General features: G+C 48.9%; 1 protein-coding gene across 4 annotated transcripts in view; it reads right to left on the reverse strand.

Annotated features, from left to right (window-relative positions):
- LOC139569906 (kelch domain-containing protein 3-like) overlaps nt 1-18,367 on the reverse strand; it is a 124,430-nt gene that overhangs the window by 63,513 nt on the left and 42,550 nt on the right. For all 4 annotated transcript variants that reach the window (XM_071391232.1, XM_071391233.1, XM_071391235.1 and 1 more), the window contains exons 6-8: nt 17,373-17,586; nt 14,128-14,214; nt 5,561-5,669 (exon numbers count right to left, since the gene is read on the reverse strand). In XM_071391232.1, the coding sequence (XP_071247333.1) occupies nt 5,561-5,669; nt 14,128-14,214; nt 17,373-17,586 (410 nt within the window). The remainder of the gene's footprint in view (nt 1-5,560; nt 5,670-14,127; nt 14,215-17,372; nt 17,587-18,367) is intronic.

Consider the following 18,367-nt stretch of genomic DNA (forward strand, 5'->3'; position numbering starts at 1 on the left):
GGTTAGGACCACTCAGGGCACACTTCTCTCCACTGTTTAAATAGGGTTAGCACCACTCAGGGCACATATCTCCCCACTGTTTAAATAGGGTTAGGACCACTCAGGGCACACTTCTCCCCACTGTTTAAATAGGGTTAGGACCACTCAGGGCACACTTCTCCCCACTGTTTAAATAGGGTTAGGATTAGCACCACTCAGGGCACACTTCTCCCCACTGTTTAAATAGGGTTAGGATTAGGACCACTCAGGGCACACTTCTCCCCACTGTTTAAATAGGGTTAGGGTTAGGACCACTCAGGGCACACTTCTCCCCACTGTTTAAATAGGGTTAGGACCACTCAGGGCACACTTCTCTCCACTGTTTAAATAGGGTTAGGACCACTCAGGACACACTTCTCCCCACTGTTTAAATAGGGTTAGGACCACTCAGGGCACATATCTCCCCACTGTTTAAATAGGGTTAGGACCACTCAGGGCACACTTCTCCCCACTGTTTAAATAGGGTTAGGACCACTCAGGACACACTTCTCCCCACTGTTTAAATAGGGTTAGGACCACTCAGGGCACACTTCTCCCCACTGTTTAAATAGGGTTAGGACCACTCAGGGCACACTTCTCCCCACTGTTTAAATAGGGTTAGGACCACTCAGGGCACACTTCTCCCCACTGTTTAAATAGGGTTAGGACCACTCAGGGCACACTTCTCCCCACTGTTTAAATAGGGTTAGGGTTAGGACCACTCAGGGCACACTTCTCTCCACTGTTTAAATAGGGTTAGGACCACTCAGGGCACACTTCTCCCCACTGTTTAAATAGGGTTAGGGTTAGGACCACTCAGGGCACACTTCTCCCCACTGTTTAAATAGGGTTAGGACCACTCAGGACACACTTCTCCCCACTGTTTAAATAGGGTTAGCACCACTCAGGACACACTTCTCCCCACTGTTTAAATAGGGTTAGGATTAGGACCACTCAGGGCACACTTCTCCCCACTGTTTAAATAGGGTTAGGATTAGGACCACTCAGGGCACACTTCTCCCCACTGTTTAAATAGGGTTAGGATTAGGACCACTCAGGGCACACTTCTCCCCACTGTTTAAATAGGGTTAGGATTAGGACCACTCAGGGCACACTTCTCCCCACTGTTTAAATAGGGTTAGGACCACTCAGGACACACTTCTCCCCACTGTTTAAATAGGGTTAGCACCACTCAGGACACACTTCTCCCCACTGTTTAAATAGGGTTAGGACCACTCAGGGCACACTTCTCCCCACTGTTTAAATAGGGTTAGGACCACTCAGGGCACACTTCTCTCCACTGTTTAAATAGGGTTAGGATTAGCACCACTCAGGGCACACTTCTCCCCACTGTTTAAATAGGGTTAGGACCACTCAGGGCACACTTCTCCCCACTGTTTAAATAGGGTTAGGATTAGCACCACTCAAGGCACACTTCTCCCCACTGTTTAAATAGGGTTAGGATTAGCACCACTCAGGGCACATATCTCCCCACTGTTTAAATAGGGTTAGGACCACTCAGGGCACACTTCTCCCCACTGTTTAAATAGGGTTAGCACCACTCAGGGCACACTTCTCTCCACTGTTTAAATAGGGTTAGGATTAGCACCACTCAGGGCACATATCTCCCCACTGTTTAAATAGGGTTAGGACCACTCAGGGCACACTTCTCTCCACTGTTTAAATAGGGTTAGGATTAGCACCACTCAGGGCACACTTCTCCCCACTGTTTAAATAGGGTTAGGACCACTCAGGGCACACTTCTCCCCACTGTTTAAATAGGGTTAGGACCACTCAGGGCACACTTCTCCCCACTGTTTAAATAGGGTTAGGGTTAGGACCACTCAGGGCACACTTCTCCCCACTGTTTAAATAGGGTTAGGGTTAGGACCACTCAGGGCACACTTCTCCCCACTGTTTAAATAGGGTTAGGGTTAGGACCACTCAGGGCACACTTCTCCCCACTGTTTAAATAGGGTTAGGGTTAGGACCACTCAGGGCACACTTCTCCCCACTGTTTAAATAGGGTTAGGATTAGGACCACTCAGGGCACACTTCTCCCCACTGTTTAAATAGGAGGGAAAGATAATAAGCTGCTGTTTTGACTAGGTCCTCAGTCTGAGTGAGGGTCTGAAGTGTCTTAGTGCAGTGGTTCCCAAACAGGGGGAGTGGGAGGGGGGAGGGGGCGTGCTAGTTGGAGGGGGGAGGGGGCGTGCTAGTTGGAGGGGGGAGGGGGCGGGTTAGTGGGAGGGGGGAGGGGGCGGGTTAGTGGGAGGGGGGAGGGGGCGTGAGAGTGGTCGGGGGGGGCGTGCGAGTGGGAGGGGGCGTGAGATTGGTCGGGGTGGGGCGTGCGAGTGGGAGGGGGCGTGTTAGTGGGAGGGGGCGGGTGAGCGGTCGGGGGAAGGGGGCGTGCGAGTGGTCGGGGGGGAAGCGAGTGGTCGGAGGGGGGAAGCGAGTGGTCGGGGGGGGGGAAGCGAGTGGTCGGGGGGGGAAGCGAGTGGGAGGGGGCGTGAGAGCGGTCGGGGGAAGGGGGCGTGCGAGTGGGAGGGGGGGAAGCGAGTGGTCGGAGGGGGGAAGCGAGTGGTCGGGGGGGGAAGCGAGTGGTCGGGGGGGGAAGCGAGTGGTCGGGGGGGAAGCGAGTGGTCGGGGGGGGGGGAAGCGAGTGGTCGGGGGGGGAAGCGAGTGGTCGGGGGGGGAAGCGAGTGGTCGGGGGGGGGGAAGCGAGTGGTCGGGGGGGGGGAAGCGAGTGGTCGGGGGGGGAAGCGAGTGGTCGGGGGGGGGAAGCGAGTGGTCGGGGGGGAAGCGAGTGGTCGGGGGGGGAAGCGAGTGGTCGGAGGGGGGAAGCGAGTGGTCGGGGGGGGAAGCGAGTGGTCGGAGGGGGGAAGCGAGTGGTCGGGGGGGGGGAAGCGAGTGGTCGGGGGGGGGGAAGCGAGTGGTCGGGGGGGAAGCGAGTGGTCGGGGGGGGGAAGCGAGTGGTCGGGGGGGAAGGTGTGAGTGGATGTGTGTAGGTGTGAGTGGATGTGTGTAGGTGTGTGTGGATGTGTGTAGGTGTGTGTGGATGTGTGTAGGTGTGTGTAGGTGTGTGTGGATGTGTGTAGGTGTGTGTGGATGTGTGTAGGTGTGTGTGGATGTGTGTAGGTGTGTGTGGATGTGTGTAGGTGTGTGTGGATGTGTGTGGATGTGTGTGGATGTGTGTGGATGTGTGTGGATGTGTGTGGATGTGTGTGGATGTGTGTGGATGTGTGTGGATGTGTGTAGGTGTGTGTAGGTGTGTGTAGGTGTGTGTGGATATATGTGTGTAGGTGTGTGTGGATACAGCGGTAGGCTGTAGATAGATAAAGATAAAGGGATCCTGCCACAGGACCAAGCCATCCTTCTATGCCACCCAGATCCTCAACCCATCTGTCTGAGAGGTGTTGTATTTCCTCCCCTGGTCAGACAACAGACTATCACCAAGACACTCGTTTTCCCTATCTAACCCACAGCATGAGCCCCTCCCTATCTGCTGCCTGCCGACAGGAAATCATGACTCCTGTAAGACTATCCTCCTAGTCAAATCCCAGGGGAAGTCCAACAGAACGCAGTCGTTACATGACCAATAACACCAGCCGTTACATGACCAATAACACCAGTCGTTACATGACCAATAACACTAGTTATTACATGACCAATAACACTAGTTATTACATGACCAATAACACCAGTCGTTACATGACCAATAACACCAGTCGTTACATGACCAATAACACTAGTTATTACATGACCAATAACACTAGTTATTACATGACCAATAACACTAGTTATTACATGACCAATAACACTAGTTATTACATGACCAATAACACCAGTCGTTACATGACCAATAACACCAGCCGTTACATGACTAATAACACTAGTTATTACATGACCAATAACACCAGCCGTTACAGACCAATAACACCAGCCGTTACATGACCAATAACACCAGCCGTTACATGACCAATAACACCAGCCGTTACAGACCAATAACACCAGCCGTTACATGACCAATAACACCAGTCGTTACATGACCAATAACACCAGCCGTTACATGACCAATAACACTAGTTATTACATGACCAATAACACCAGCCGTTACATGACCAATAACACCAGCCGTTACATGACCAATAACACCAGCCGTTACAGACCAATAACACTAGTTATTACATGACCAATAACACCAGCCGTTACATGACCAATAACACCAGCCGTTACATGACCAATAACACTAGTTATTACATGACCAATAACATTGCAATAAAGCACATCTCTGCTTTTATACAGATGTCTTCTTTGACCATTATTTCTTTCACATTTATTCTAATAAAAATATTTGATCAAACACTTTCTCCTGCAGGTGAAAGCTAATGATGTCAGTGTAGAACCCTTCAGGCCTTCCAGCAGGGTGAGGCTCTGAGCTGTTATCCCCAGTATCAGGCTGTCTCAGTGGGGTTCAGGGGTGGGCTGAGCAGGGCTGGGGGCTGGGGTTGGAAGACATGGGGGCTGGGACTGAGCTGTTATCCCCAGTATCAGGCTGTCTCAGTGGGGTTCAGAGGTGGGCTGAGCAGGGCTGGGGGCTGGGGTTGGAAGACATGGGGGCTGGGACTGAGCTGTTATCCCCAGTATCAGGCTGTCTCAGTGGGGTTCAGAGGTGGGCTGAGCAGGGCTGGGGGCTGGGGTTGGAAGACATGGGGGCTGGGACTCTGAGCTGTTAAAATGATTTATTTAAAGATATTTTATGAATGTGAATATTTGCAGCTACTTTTTAAGTGAATACCGAAGTCAACTTGTGCAACACGTTACGAGACAAAGACGGTTGTGTTCTTCATTTCACAATGTTTCATTTTGAATCTTACTGGTAGTTCCCATACATGTGGTGTTTGTTCACAAGCACAACGGCGAGAGACCAGAGCCTTGTGAGTCAAATAAAAAGGTTCCGTTTGATTTTTAAACCTAAAAAGTAACGTTGTGCAGCATGTGCCAGCTGATCTAGTTACAGGAGGGAATGCACAACTAGATGTCTGCCAGCTAGATATCTGATAACTATTAACTGTCTAAAATGTCCTAAATGCTCTGCAGTTGTGCATTTGGTTTGCTAATTTAGTAACTAGTTCACTTCTTCCAAAATCAATTTGCTTGGTAACAGCAGAGAATTCCCTCCTGGATCAAGAGCCATGCTGTCTACTATTTGTTTCTGGTGTGCAGCAAACTGTGAGTAGCACATTTTAGTTACTTGTATAACTTTATGTGCTGGGATGTCTGTCCTGCAAATACTTTAGGTCAGAGACTGTAGAAAATGTTCGCAATGCGCTTGTTAGCATTTAGTTAGCATTCTCTATGGGGTTTTACATGTACTTGTTAGCATTGCTAAACCTTCAGATTACAGCGTATCGGTGGGGTTTGAAAACAGCGCCCCTTCTGTTCAGTGCCAGTATTACTGAATATCCCGGTAAGGCACAAGGTCGGTATGACAAACGGTCCAAGACTACTAGGATGTGTACTAAAAACTACTGCCTCTTACCTGGTTCCTCCAAACAAGATGATACGATCTCCCACCAAGCAGCAGCACTGTCTCCTCCTGGGGCACGGACCTTTACCCTGAGGCTCCACCTTCTTCCATGAGAACGCCTCTGGAGGACACACACAGGTAAGAAAATATATTGAAACATTCACAATCGTAAACTAATGTTTATTCACCACACCATGGCATTTAAGAGGGAGGTGGGTCTGAAGAAACCATTAACAACCGTCTATATATAGATTAGCTATATTCTAGAATAGGGTTTCCCAACTCGGTCTCCCCCGGCTGCACGTTTCGGTTTTTGCCCTATCACTACACCGCGGATTCAAATAACTACCTCATCATCAAGCTTAGGTTATTTGAATCAGCGGTGTCGTACTAAAATCCAAATGTACAGCTCAGCATTCAACACCATAGTACCCTCCAAGCTCATCATCAAGCTTAGGTTATTTGAATCAGCGGTGTCGAACTAAAATCCAAATGTACAGCTCAGCATTCAACACCACAGTACCCTCCAAGCTCATCATCAGGCTTAGGTTATTTGAATCAGCGGTGTCGTACTAAAATCCAAATGTACAGCTCAGCATTCAACACCATAGTACCCTCCAAGCTCATCATTAAGCTGGAGACCCTGGGTCTCAACCCTGCCATGTGCAACTGGGTCCTGGACTTCCTGATGGGTCGCCCCCAGGTGGTGAAGGTAGCAAACAACACCTCCACTTCGCTGATCCTCAACACTGGGGCTCCACAAGGGTGTGTGCTCAGCCCCCTCCTGTACTCCCTATTCACCCATGACTGCGTGGCCATGCACGCCTCCAACTCAATCATCAAGTTTGCAGACGACACTAGTGGTAGGCTTGATTACCAACAACGACGACACGGCCTACAGGGAGGAGGTGAGGGCCCTCGGAGTGTGGTGTCAGGAAAATAACCTCACACTCAACGTCAACAAAACAAAGGAGATGATTGTGGACTTCAGGAAACAGCAGAGGGAGCACCCCCTATCCACATCGACTGGAGAGCAGTGGAGAAGGTGGAATGTTTTAAGTTCCTCTGCGTACACATCACGGACAAACTGAAATGGTCCACCCACACAGACAGTGTGGTGATTAAGGCGCAAGTAGGCAGAATAAATTTGGCTTGTCATCTAAAACCCTCACAAGCTTTTACAGATGCACAATCGAGAGCATCCTGTCGGGCTGTATCAGCCTGGTACGGCAACTGCTCCGCTCACAACCGTAAGGCTCTCCAGAGGGTAGTGAGGTCTGCACAACGCATCACCGGGGGCAAACTACCTGCCCTCCAGGACACCTACACCACCCGATGTCACAGGAAGGCCAAAAATATCATCAAGGACAACAACCACCCGAGCCACTGCCTGTTCACCCCGCTATCATCCAGAAGGCGAGGTCAGTACAGGTGCATCAAAGCTGGGACCGAGAGACTGAAAAACAGCTTCTATCTCAAGGCCATCAGACTGTTAAACAGCCATCACTAACATTGAGTGGCTGCTGCCTACATACAGACTCAACTCCAGCCACTTTAATAATGAAACATTTATGTAATAAATGTATCACTAGTCACTTTAAACAATGCCACTTAATATAATGTTTACATACCCTACATTACTGATCTCATATGTATAGACTGTACTCTATACCATCTACTGCAACTTGCCTATGCCGTTCGGCCATCGCTCATCCATATATTTATATGTACATATTGTTAATCATTCCTTTACACTTGTGTGTACAAGGTAGTTGTTGTGAAATTGTTAGATTACTTGATAGATATTACTGCACGGTCGGAACTAGAAGCACAAGCATTTCACTACACTCGCATTAACATCTGCTAACCATGTGTATGTGACAAATAAAATTTGATTTGATTTTAAATGTATGGAACACAGTAGGATATCAACTAAATGTATGGAACACAGTAGGATATCAACTAAATGTATGGAACACAGTAGGATATCAACTAAATGTATGGAACACAGTAGGATATCAACTAAATGTATTGAACACAGTAGGATAAACTAAATGTATGGAACACAGTAGGATATCAACTAAATGTATGGAACGCAGTAGGATATCAACTAAATGTATAGAATACAGTAGGATATCAACTAAATGTATGGAACGCAGTAGGATATCAACTAAATGTATGGAACTTAACCGTCTGCTGGTAGATGGAAAGGCTTTCCCAAAAACTACAAAGTAGCCTACCAGGGTTCCCCCAGGATATATCTCTAACCCTAACCCTACCAGGGTTCCCCCAGGATATATCTCTAACCCTAACCCTACCAGGGTTCCCCCAGGATATATCTCTAACCCTAACCCTACCAGGGTTCCCCCAGGATATATCTCTAACCCTAACCCTACCAGGGTTCCCCCAGGATATATTTCTAACCCTAACCCTACCAGGGTTCCCCCAGGATATATCTCTAACCCTAACCCTACCAGGGTTCCCCCAGGATATATCTCTAACCCTAACCCTACCAGGGTTCCCCCAGGATATATCTCTAACCCTAACCCTAACCCTACCAGGGTTCCCCCAGGATATATCTCTAACCCTAACCCTACCAGGGTTCCCCCAGGATATATCTCTAACCCTAACCCTACCAGGGTTCCCCCAGGATATATCTCTAACCCTAACCCTACCAGGGTTCCCCCAGGATATATCTCTAACCCTAACCCTACCAGGGTTCCCCCAGGATATATCTCTAACCCTAACCCTACCAGGGTTCCCCCAGGACATATCTCTAACCCTAACCCTACCAGGGTTCCCCCAGGATATATCTCTAACCCTAACCCTACCAGGGTTCCCCCAGGACATATCTTCTGAGTACGGCGGGGGTCCGGAGGGGATTTTGCCCCCCTTTGGACTCAGATTTTTGAACACCTGTTCAGTAACTACCATTTCCTGCAATCTAGAGCAAAAAAATCCTTTAAATTATGATAAAAGAATTACAAAAGCCATTAACGTATTTTTACATAGTGGTGCAGCCAGGTCATATTGTTGTGGATATAGTAAACCAACAACATTGGATGTGCTAAGTGTGATTTTGAGAGCAAAAATCTGGGAAAAACTAAACAGAAACCTAGAAAAACAAAAAGAGAAAATTGAATTTTGGGGGGAAAAAAGTAGTTGATTTTAAAGGGCTCTATAAAAGGCTACTCTGGCGGCAGGTAGCCTAGTGGTTAAGCGCATTGGGCCAGTAACCAAAAGGTCGCTGGTTTGAACCCTGAGCATATCTAGGGGAAAATCTGCCTTAGTGCCCTTGAGCAAGGCACCCTAATTGTGTAATTACACTGTAATTGTGTATTGTAATTTGCACTGTACCATGTATTAGACCTAGATATTGTGTGTAGTACAGATATGTAGGCTATGTGTGATGTTTTAAATGTATTTCAGTCCTTGACTAATATTGTTCTGTACTATGTATTATGTCATGTGGACCCAGGAAGAGGAGTTGATGCTTTTGCAGGGCTAAATGGGATCCTAATAAGGACCAATTACCATCTGCTAAATGAGATCCTAATAAGGACCAATTACCATCTGCTAAATGGGATTCTAATAAGGACCAATTACCATCTGCTAAATGGGATCCTAATAAGGACCAATTAGCATCTGCTAAATGGGATCCTAATAATGACCAAATCTGCTAAATGGTTGAAAAGGTCAAGGTAATAGGTAGGTGGCTGTGTTGTATCCCTATTTAGAAGTAGACAACCGCAGGTAGTTAATGTTATATAAACCTGATCTAGTCTCTACTGAACTCTTCAATTCATTCATCTGGTCCCTATATTTAGAACAGACAAAGAGGACGATAGGAGGGAGAGAGAGGTAACAGCTAGGAGGACAACATTAGTTTATTAATATAGAACTGTGTGCATCAGAAACAGTATAACCTATTTTTCTCTCTCTCTCCACTCTGTGTGGCAGATAGATGAGTGACTGTGTGGCTGCTTAGCATTCAATCATCCCTTATAAAACATCACCATGGACCCGCTATGGCAACACGCTGTTCAGGCCTTTCAGCGCCATAGATCAAGGCCTGAACAGATAGAGGTTGTGCTGCCATCTAGTGGACAGATTTAGAACTGCAGTATTTGATGGCCCAAATGGCACCATATTCCCTATAGCGCACTAGAGGCCCTGGTCAAAAGCAGTGCACTATATAGGGCTGAGGGTATGATTTGGGACACATGCATCATACTGTCTGCCTTGCATGTCTGTCTGCCTGCCTGTCTGCCCTGGTAGCCAGGCTAGTAGAGGAGAAAAACTGGGTCAAGATGAGGTGAAAATGATGATGATAATATGATGAGGTGAAGATGATGATGGCGTGATGATGATGGCGTGAAGATGATGAGGTGAAGATGATGATGGCGTGATGATGATGGCGTGAAGATGATGAGGTGAAGATGATGATGGCGTGATGATGATGAGGTGAAGATGATGATGGCGTGATGATGATGGCGTGATGATGATGGCGTGAAGATGATGGCGTGAAGATGATGATGGCGTGATGATGATGGCGTGAAGATGATGGCGTGAAGATGATGATGGCGTGATGATGATGGCGTGAAGATGATGATGGCGTGAAGATGATGATGGCGTGAAGATGATGATGGCGTGAAGATGATGAGGTGAAGATGATGATGACAACAGCACAGCTAACAACACGACCAGAAACTATGATGCTCACCAAACCAACACAATATCTGAAGGAGTACTCAGCCTGTGTGCCAGTACTGCTGTATTCAACTACACTGAGTAGAGCCCTACCCAGGACACGCTCTGCCCTACCTTACCCAGGACACGCCCTGCCCTACCTTACCCAGGACACGCCCTGCCCTACCTTACCCAGGACACGCCCTGCCCTACCTTACCCAGGACACGCCCTACCCTACCTTACCCAGGACAAGCCCTACCTTACCCAGGACACGCCCTACCTTACCCAGGACACGCCCTACCTTACCCAGGACACGCCCTACCTTACCCAGGACACGCCCTACCTTACCCAGGACACGCCCTACCTTACCCAGGACATGCCCTGCCTTACACAGGACATGCCCTGCCCTACCCAGGACATGCCCTGCCTTACCCAGGCCTGCAACATTCAGGTCCCGTCCTACACAGACCCGATACGGTCAGTCCCTACCGTACCCAGGCCCGCAGCGGTCAGTCCCTACCCTACCCAGGCCCGCAGTGGTCAGTCCCTACCCTACCCAGGCCCGCAGCGTTCAGTCCCTACCCTACCCAGGCCCGCAGCGTTCAGTCCCTACCCTACCCATGCCCGCAGCGTTCAGTCCCTACCCTACCCAGGCCCGCAGCGTTCAGTCCCTACCCTAACCAGGCCTGCGACGTTCAGTCCCTGCCTTACTCAGGCCCGCAGCGTTCAGTCCCTACCCTAACCAGGCCCGTGACGTTCAGTCCCTACCCTAACCATGCCCGCAGCGTTTAGTCCCTGCCCTACCCAGACCTGCGACGTTCAGGCCCTGCCTGACCTACCAACCCAATAATTATAATTCTAGCCTAGATGTTAGACCATCACAAACCCACCCACCAAACTGTTAAAGAAAAATACTGTAATTTATGTTCATAATACTCTTGTAATAAATTATCATCATGAGACTCAAAAGATCACATTTCATCTGCAAATGGCTGTTGACATTTTTCATCATCAACCCAGACGATCACATCCTCCATGCCTGTCCTACCAACCCCACACTAGCTCGTACGTATCCTACCAACCCCACACTAGCTCGTACGTATCCTACCAACCCCACACTAGCTCGTACGTATCCTACCAACCCCACACTAGCTCGTACGTATCCTACCAACCCCACACTAGCTCGTACGTATCCTACCAACCCCACACTAGCTCGTACGTATCCTACCAACCCCACACTAGCTCGTACGTATCCTACCAACCCCACACTAGCTCGTACGTATCCTACCAACCCCACACTAGCTCGTACGTATCCTACCAACCCCACACTAGCTCGTACGTATCCTACCAACCCCACACTAGCTCGTACGTATCCTACCAACCCCACACTAGCTCGTACGTATCCTACCAACCCCACACTAGCTCGTACGTATCCTACCAACCCCACACTAGCTCGTACGTATCCTACCAACCCCACACTAGCTCGTACGTATCCTACCAACCCCACACTAGCTCGTACGTATCCTACCAACCCCACACTAGCTCGTACGTATCCTACCAACCCCACACTAGCTCGTACGTATCCTACCAACCCCACACTAGCTCGTACGTATCCTACCAACCCCACACTAGCTCGTACGTATCCTACCAACCCCACACTAGCTCGTACGTATCCTACCAACCCCACACTAGCTCGTACGTATCCTACCAACCCCACACTAGCTCGTACGTATCCTACCAACCCCACACTAGCTCGTACGTATCCTACCAACCCCACACTAGCTCGTACGTATCCTACCAACCCCACACTAGCTCGTACGTATCCTACCAACCCCACACTAGCTCGTACGTATCCTACCAACCCCACACTAGCTCGTACGTATCCTACCAACCCCACACTAGCTCGTACGTATCCTACCAACCCCACACTAGCTCGTACGTATCCTACCAACCCCACACTAGCTCGTACGTATCCTACCAACCCCACACTAGCTCGTACGTATCCTACCAACCCCACACTAGCTCGTACGTATCCTACCAACCCCACACTAGCTCGTACGTATCCTACCAACCCCACACTAGCTCGTACGTATCCTACCAACCCCACACTAGCTCGTACGTATCCTACCAACCCCACACTAGCTCGTACGTATCCTACCAACCCCACACTAGCTCGTACGTATCCTACCAACCCCACACTAGCTCGTACGTATCCTACCAACCCCACACTAGCTCGTACGTATCCTACCAACCCCACACTAGCTCGTACGTATCCTACCAACCCCACACTAGCTCGTACGTATCCTACCAACCCCACACTAGCTCGTACGTATCCTACCAACCCCACACTAGCTCGTACGTATCCTACCAACCCCACACTAGCTCGTACGTATCCTACCAACCCCACACTAGCTCGTACGTATCCTACCAACCCCACACTAGCTCGTACGTATCCTACCAACCCCACACTAGCTCGTACGTATCCTACCAACCCCACACTAGCTCGTACGTATCCTACCAACCCCACACTAGCTCGTACGTATCCTACCAACCCCACACTAGCTCGTACGTATCCTACCAACCCCACACTAGCTCGTACGTATCCTACCAACCCCACACTAGCTCGTACGTATCCTACCAACCCCACACTAGCTCGTACGTATCCTACCAACCCCACACTAGCTCGTACGTATCCTACCAACCCCACACTAGCTCGTACGTATCCTACCAACCCCACACTAGCTCGTACGTATCCTACCAACCCCACACTAGCTCGTACGTATCCTACCAACCCCACACTAGCTCGTACGTATCCTACCAACCCCACACTAGCTCGTACGTATCCTACCAACCCCACACTAGCTCGTACGTATCCTACCAACCCCACACTAGCTCGTACGTATCCTACCAACCCCACACTAGCTCGTACGTATCCTACCAACCCCACACTAGCTCGTACGTATCCTACCAACCCCACACTAGCTCGTACGTATCCTACCAACCCCACACTAGCTCGTACGTATCCTACCAACCCCACACTAGCTCGTACGTATCCTACCAACCCCACACTAGCTCGTACGTATCCTACCAACCCCACACTAGCTCGTACGTATCCTACCAACCCCACACTAGCTCGTACGTATCCTACCAACCCCACACTAGCTCGTACGTATCCTACCAACCCCACACTAGCTCGTACGTATCCTACCAACCCCACACTAGCTCGTACGTATCCTACCAACCCCACACTAGCTCGTACGTATCCTACCAACCCCACACTAGCTCGTACGTATCCTACCAACCCCACACTAGCTCGTACGTATCCTACCAACCCCACACTAGCTCGTACGTATCCTACCAACCCCACACTAGCTCGTACGTATCCTACCAACCCCACACTAGCTCGTACGTATCCTACCAACCCCACACTAGCTCGTACGTATCCTACCAACCCCACACTAGCTCGTACGTATCCTACCAACCCCACACTAGCTCGTACGTATCCTACCAACCCCACACTAGCTCGTACGTATCCTACCAACCCCACACTAGCTCGTACGTATCCTACCAACCCCACACTAGCTCGTACGTATCCTACCAACCCCACACTAGCTCGTACGTATCCTACCAACCCCACACTAGCTCGTACGTATCCTACCAACCCCACACTAGCTCGTACGTATCCTACCAACCCCACACTAGCTCGTACGTATCCTACCAACCCCACACTAGCTCGTACGTATCCTACCAACCCCACACTAGCTCGTACGTATCCTACCAACCCCACACTAGCTCGTACGTATCCTACCAACCCCACACTAGCTCGTACGTATCCTACCAAACCTCAGAGCGTAGAATGGACGGAGATGTTTTTAGAACGGTTGATCACCTGGGTTGAACTTCCAGAGGTCGTTGAAGTGTCGGTCCAGACGAGCGTTGTAGCCCCCGAATATATACAGCTCCCCGTTGTAGGAAACTGGAGGAGAGAGACACAGGGAAATCAACATAACAAATATATACAGCTCCCCGTTGTAGGAAACTGGAGGAGAGAGACACAGGGAAATCAACATAACAAATATATACAGCTCCCCGTTGTAGGAAACTGGAGGAGAGAGACACAGGGAAATCAACATAACAAATATATACAGCTCCCCGTTGTAGGAAACTGGAGGAGAGAGACACAGGGAAATCAACATAACAAATATATACAGCTCCCCGTTGTAGGAAACTGGAGGAGAGAGACACAGGGAAATCAACATAACAAATATATACAGCTCCCCGTTGTAGGAAACTGGAGGAGAGAGACACAGGGAAATCAACATAACAAATATATACAGCTCCCCGTTGTAGGAAACTGGAGGAGAGAGACACAGGGAAATCAACATAACAAATATATACAGCTCCCCGTTGTAGGAAACTGGAGGAGAGAGACACAGGGAAATCAACATAACAAATATATACAGCTCCCCGTTGTAGGAAACTGGAGGAGAGAGACACAGGGAAATCAACATAACAAATATATACAGCTCCCCGTTGTAGGAAACTGGAGGAGAGAGACACAGGGAAATCAACATAACAAATATATACAGCTCCCCGTTGTAGGAAACTGGAGGAGAGAGACACAGGGAAATCAACATAACAAATATATACAGCTCCCCGTTGTAGGAAACTGGAGGAGAGAGACACAGGGAAATCAACATAACAAATATATACAGCTCCCCGTTGTAGGAAACTGGAGGAGAGAGACACAGGGAAATCAACATAACAAATATATACAGCTCCCCGTTGTAGGAAACTGGAGGAGAGAGACACAGGGAAATCAACATAACATGAACATTTAGGGGATATGTATATGTTGTAAAAACATATTCAATCATATGACAAGAATCAAGGTCACACAGCCACTAAGCCTAAGCCCCATACACTACCCACCACTGCGACCTGTACACTCTCATTGGCTGGCCCTCGCTTCATACTCGTCGCCAAAACCACTGGCTACAGGTTATCTACAAGTCTCTGCTAGGTAAAGCTCCGCCTTATCTCAGCTCACTGGTCACCATATCAGCACCCACTCGTAGCACGCGCTCCAGCAGGTATATTTCACTGGTCATCCCCAAAGCCAATTCCTCCTTTGGTCGTCTTTCCTTCTAGTTCTCTGGTGCCAATGACTGGAACGAACTGCAAAATCTCTGGAACTGGAGACTCATCTCTCCCTCACTAACTTTAAGCACCAGCTGTCAGAGCAGCTTACAGATCACTGCACCTGTACATAGCCCATCTATAATTTAGCCCAAACAACTACCTCATCCCCTACTGTAATTATTTATTTATTTATCTTGCTCCTTTACACCCCAGTATCTCAACTTGCATATTCATCTTCTGCACATCTACCATTCCAGTGTTTAATTGGTATATTGTCATTACTTCGCCACCATGGTCTATATATTACCTTAACTCCCTTATCTTATCTCATTTGCTCACATTGTATATAGACATATTTTTCTACTGTATTATTGATTGTATGTTTGTTTATTCCATGTGTAACTCTGTCTTGTTGTGTGTGTCAAATTGCTTTGCTTTATCTTGGCCAGGTCACAGTTGTAAATGAGAACTTGTTCTCAACTAGCCTACCTGGTTAAATAAAGGTGAAATAAAAAAATGTAAACACACCCCAACAGGAGCAGTGGGGCCCTATAGACACAAACACACCCTAACAGGAGCAATGGGGCCCTATAGACACAAACACACCCTAACAGGAGCAGTGGGGCCCTATAGACACAAACACACCCTAACAGGAGCAATGGGGCCCTATAGACACAAACACACCCTAACAGGAGCAGTGGGGCCCTATAGACACAAACACACCCTAACAGGAGCAGTGGGGCCCTATAGACACAAACACACCCTAACAGGAGCAATGGGGCCCTATAGACACCCTAACAGGAGCAGTGGGGCCCTATAGACACAAACACACCCTAACAGGAGCAATGGGGCCCTATAGACACCCTAACAGGAGCAGTGGGGCCCTATAGACACAAACACACCCTAACAGGAGCAGTGGGGCCCTATAGACACAAACACACCCTAACAGGAGCAGTGGGGCCCTATAGACACAAACACACCCTAACAGGAGCAGTGGGGCCCTATAGACATAAACACACCCTAACAGGAGCAGTGGGGCCCTATAGACACAAACACACCCTAACAGGAGCAGTGGGGCCCTATAGACACAAACACACCCTAACAGGAGCAGTGGGGCCCTATAGACACAAACACACCCTAACAGGAGCAGTGGGGCCCTATAGACACAAACACACCCTAACAGGAGCAGTGGGGCCCTATAGACACAAACACACCCCAACAGGAGCAGTGGGGCCCTAAACACACCCTAACAGGAGCAGTGGGGCCCTAAACACACCCTAACAGGAGCAGTGGGGCCCTATAGACACATAAACACACCCCAACAGGAGCAGTGGGGCCCTATAGACACAAACACACCCTAACAGGAGCAGTGGGGCCCTATAGACACAAACACACCCTAACAGGAGCAGTGGGGCCCTATAGACACAAACACACCCTAACAGGAGCAGTGGGGCCCTATAGACACAAACACACCCTAACAGGAGCAGTGGGGCCCTATAGACACATAAACACACCCCAACAGGAGCAGTGGGGCCCTATAGACACAAACACACCCCAACAGGAGCAGTGGGGCCCTATAGACACAAACACACCCTAACAGGAGCAGTGGGGCCCTATAGACACATAAACACACCCCAACAGGAGCAGTGGGGCCCTATAGACACCCCAACAGGAGCAGTGGGGCCCTAAAGACACAAACACACCCCATGTGATTTGTAAGTCGCTCTGGATAAGAGCGTCTGCTAAATGACTTAAATGTAAATGTAAATGTAAATGTGACAGCGAGGAGACCTTTACCCTTCTCTGTTTAACTTATGAATCCATTGTCATTCGTCTTCTCTGTTTTTCATATAAAGAATGCATCGACATTACAGCCTTTTAATTGCCACTGTTCATGACTGAAAGTGCTTTAGAGTTCAACTCTGCCAATATGCTCTAATACAAGTTAAAAGGTTGAAAAATGCAACGTGTGTGTGTGTCTGTATCTCTTACAGGCTGAGTGGCTACGTCGTCCCTCTGGTAGGAGCTGGGTAGTAGCAGTGTTCAGCCAGCTGTTGGTCTCTGTATCAAACACCTTTATCTTGTTGCAGTAGATCTCATTACTAGAGTGGAACGGACCGAAGCGATCTGCTCTGCCTCCAAACACAAACATCTTAGTGCCAACGATGGTGGCAGAGTGGAAGTCCCTCCAACGAGCTGGAGTACCCTGGAGAGGAGAGAGAAGAGAGAGAGGAGGGGAGGAGGGATAGTGGAGAAGAGAGGAGAGAGAGAAGAGAGGGGAGAGGGGCAGAGAGGAGAGGGAGAAGAGAGGTGCGGAGAGAAGAGAGGGAAGAGGGGCGGACAGGGGAGAAAAGGGCGGAGAGGAGAGTTAGTGGTGATGGTGACAGAGAAGAAGTCCCTCCAGCGAGCAGGAGTATCCTAGAATAGAGAGAGAGTCAATGCTGAGACCACGGTATATTTCCAGATGAGTCGTGTATTACACCACAATGCAATAAACACATTAAACTACTGTCATGACGTGGCCCTCTTTGGGTATAGCTAGTGGCTTCCCCCTCTCTCCCTCCTACACCCAGGTTCTGTTATCTCAGGTCCTAAATTCCTGGAGGAAACGCTCTCCCTCATGCAGTAGAGAGAGAGAGAGTTTCACAGTAGAACAAAGGAACGTATTCTACCTCACAGAACTTGAGAACTGAACAATGTCCATGTTTTGGAGAATGTGTAAACGGTCGGTGGAGAATCCAGCTACGACCCGGTCCGTTTTGTTTCATGTTTGTTACCATAACTCTGTTTATACAGGTGCCTCCATTATGAGGTTTGCGTCTATTGTATAAAATGAATGAGTAAAGATGAAACTATTTGTGAAATGATGTAAGGTGATGGAGCATTGGCTACACGGCGGGAAATGGTTAAACTCAGACTATCGATCCCGACAGAATAAGAGCAAATCTTAGATACTAATTATTAGTCTGCAGCTAGAAATTGTCAAC

Source organism: Salvelinus alpinus, chromosome 3, assembly GCF_045679555.1.
Source record: "Salvelinus alpinus chromosome 3, SLU_Salpinus.1, whole genome shotgun sequence".
NCBI lineage: Eukaryota > Metazoa > Chordata > Actinopteri > Salmoniformes > Salmonidae > Salvelinus > Salvelinus alpinus.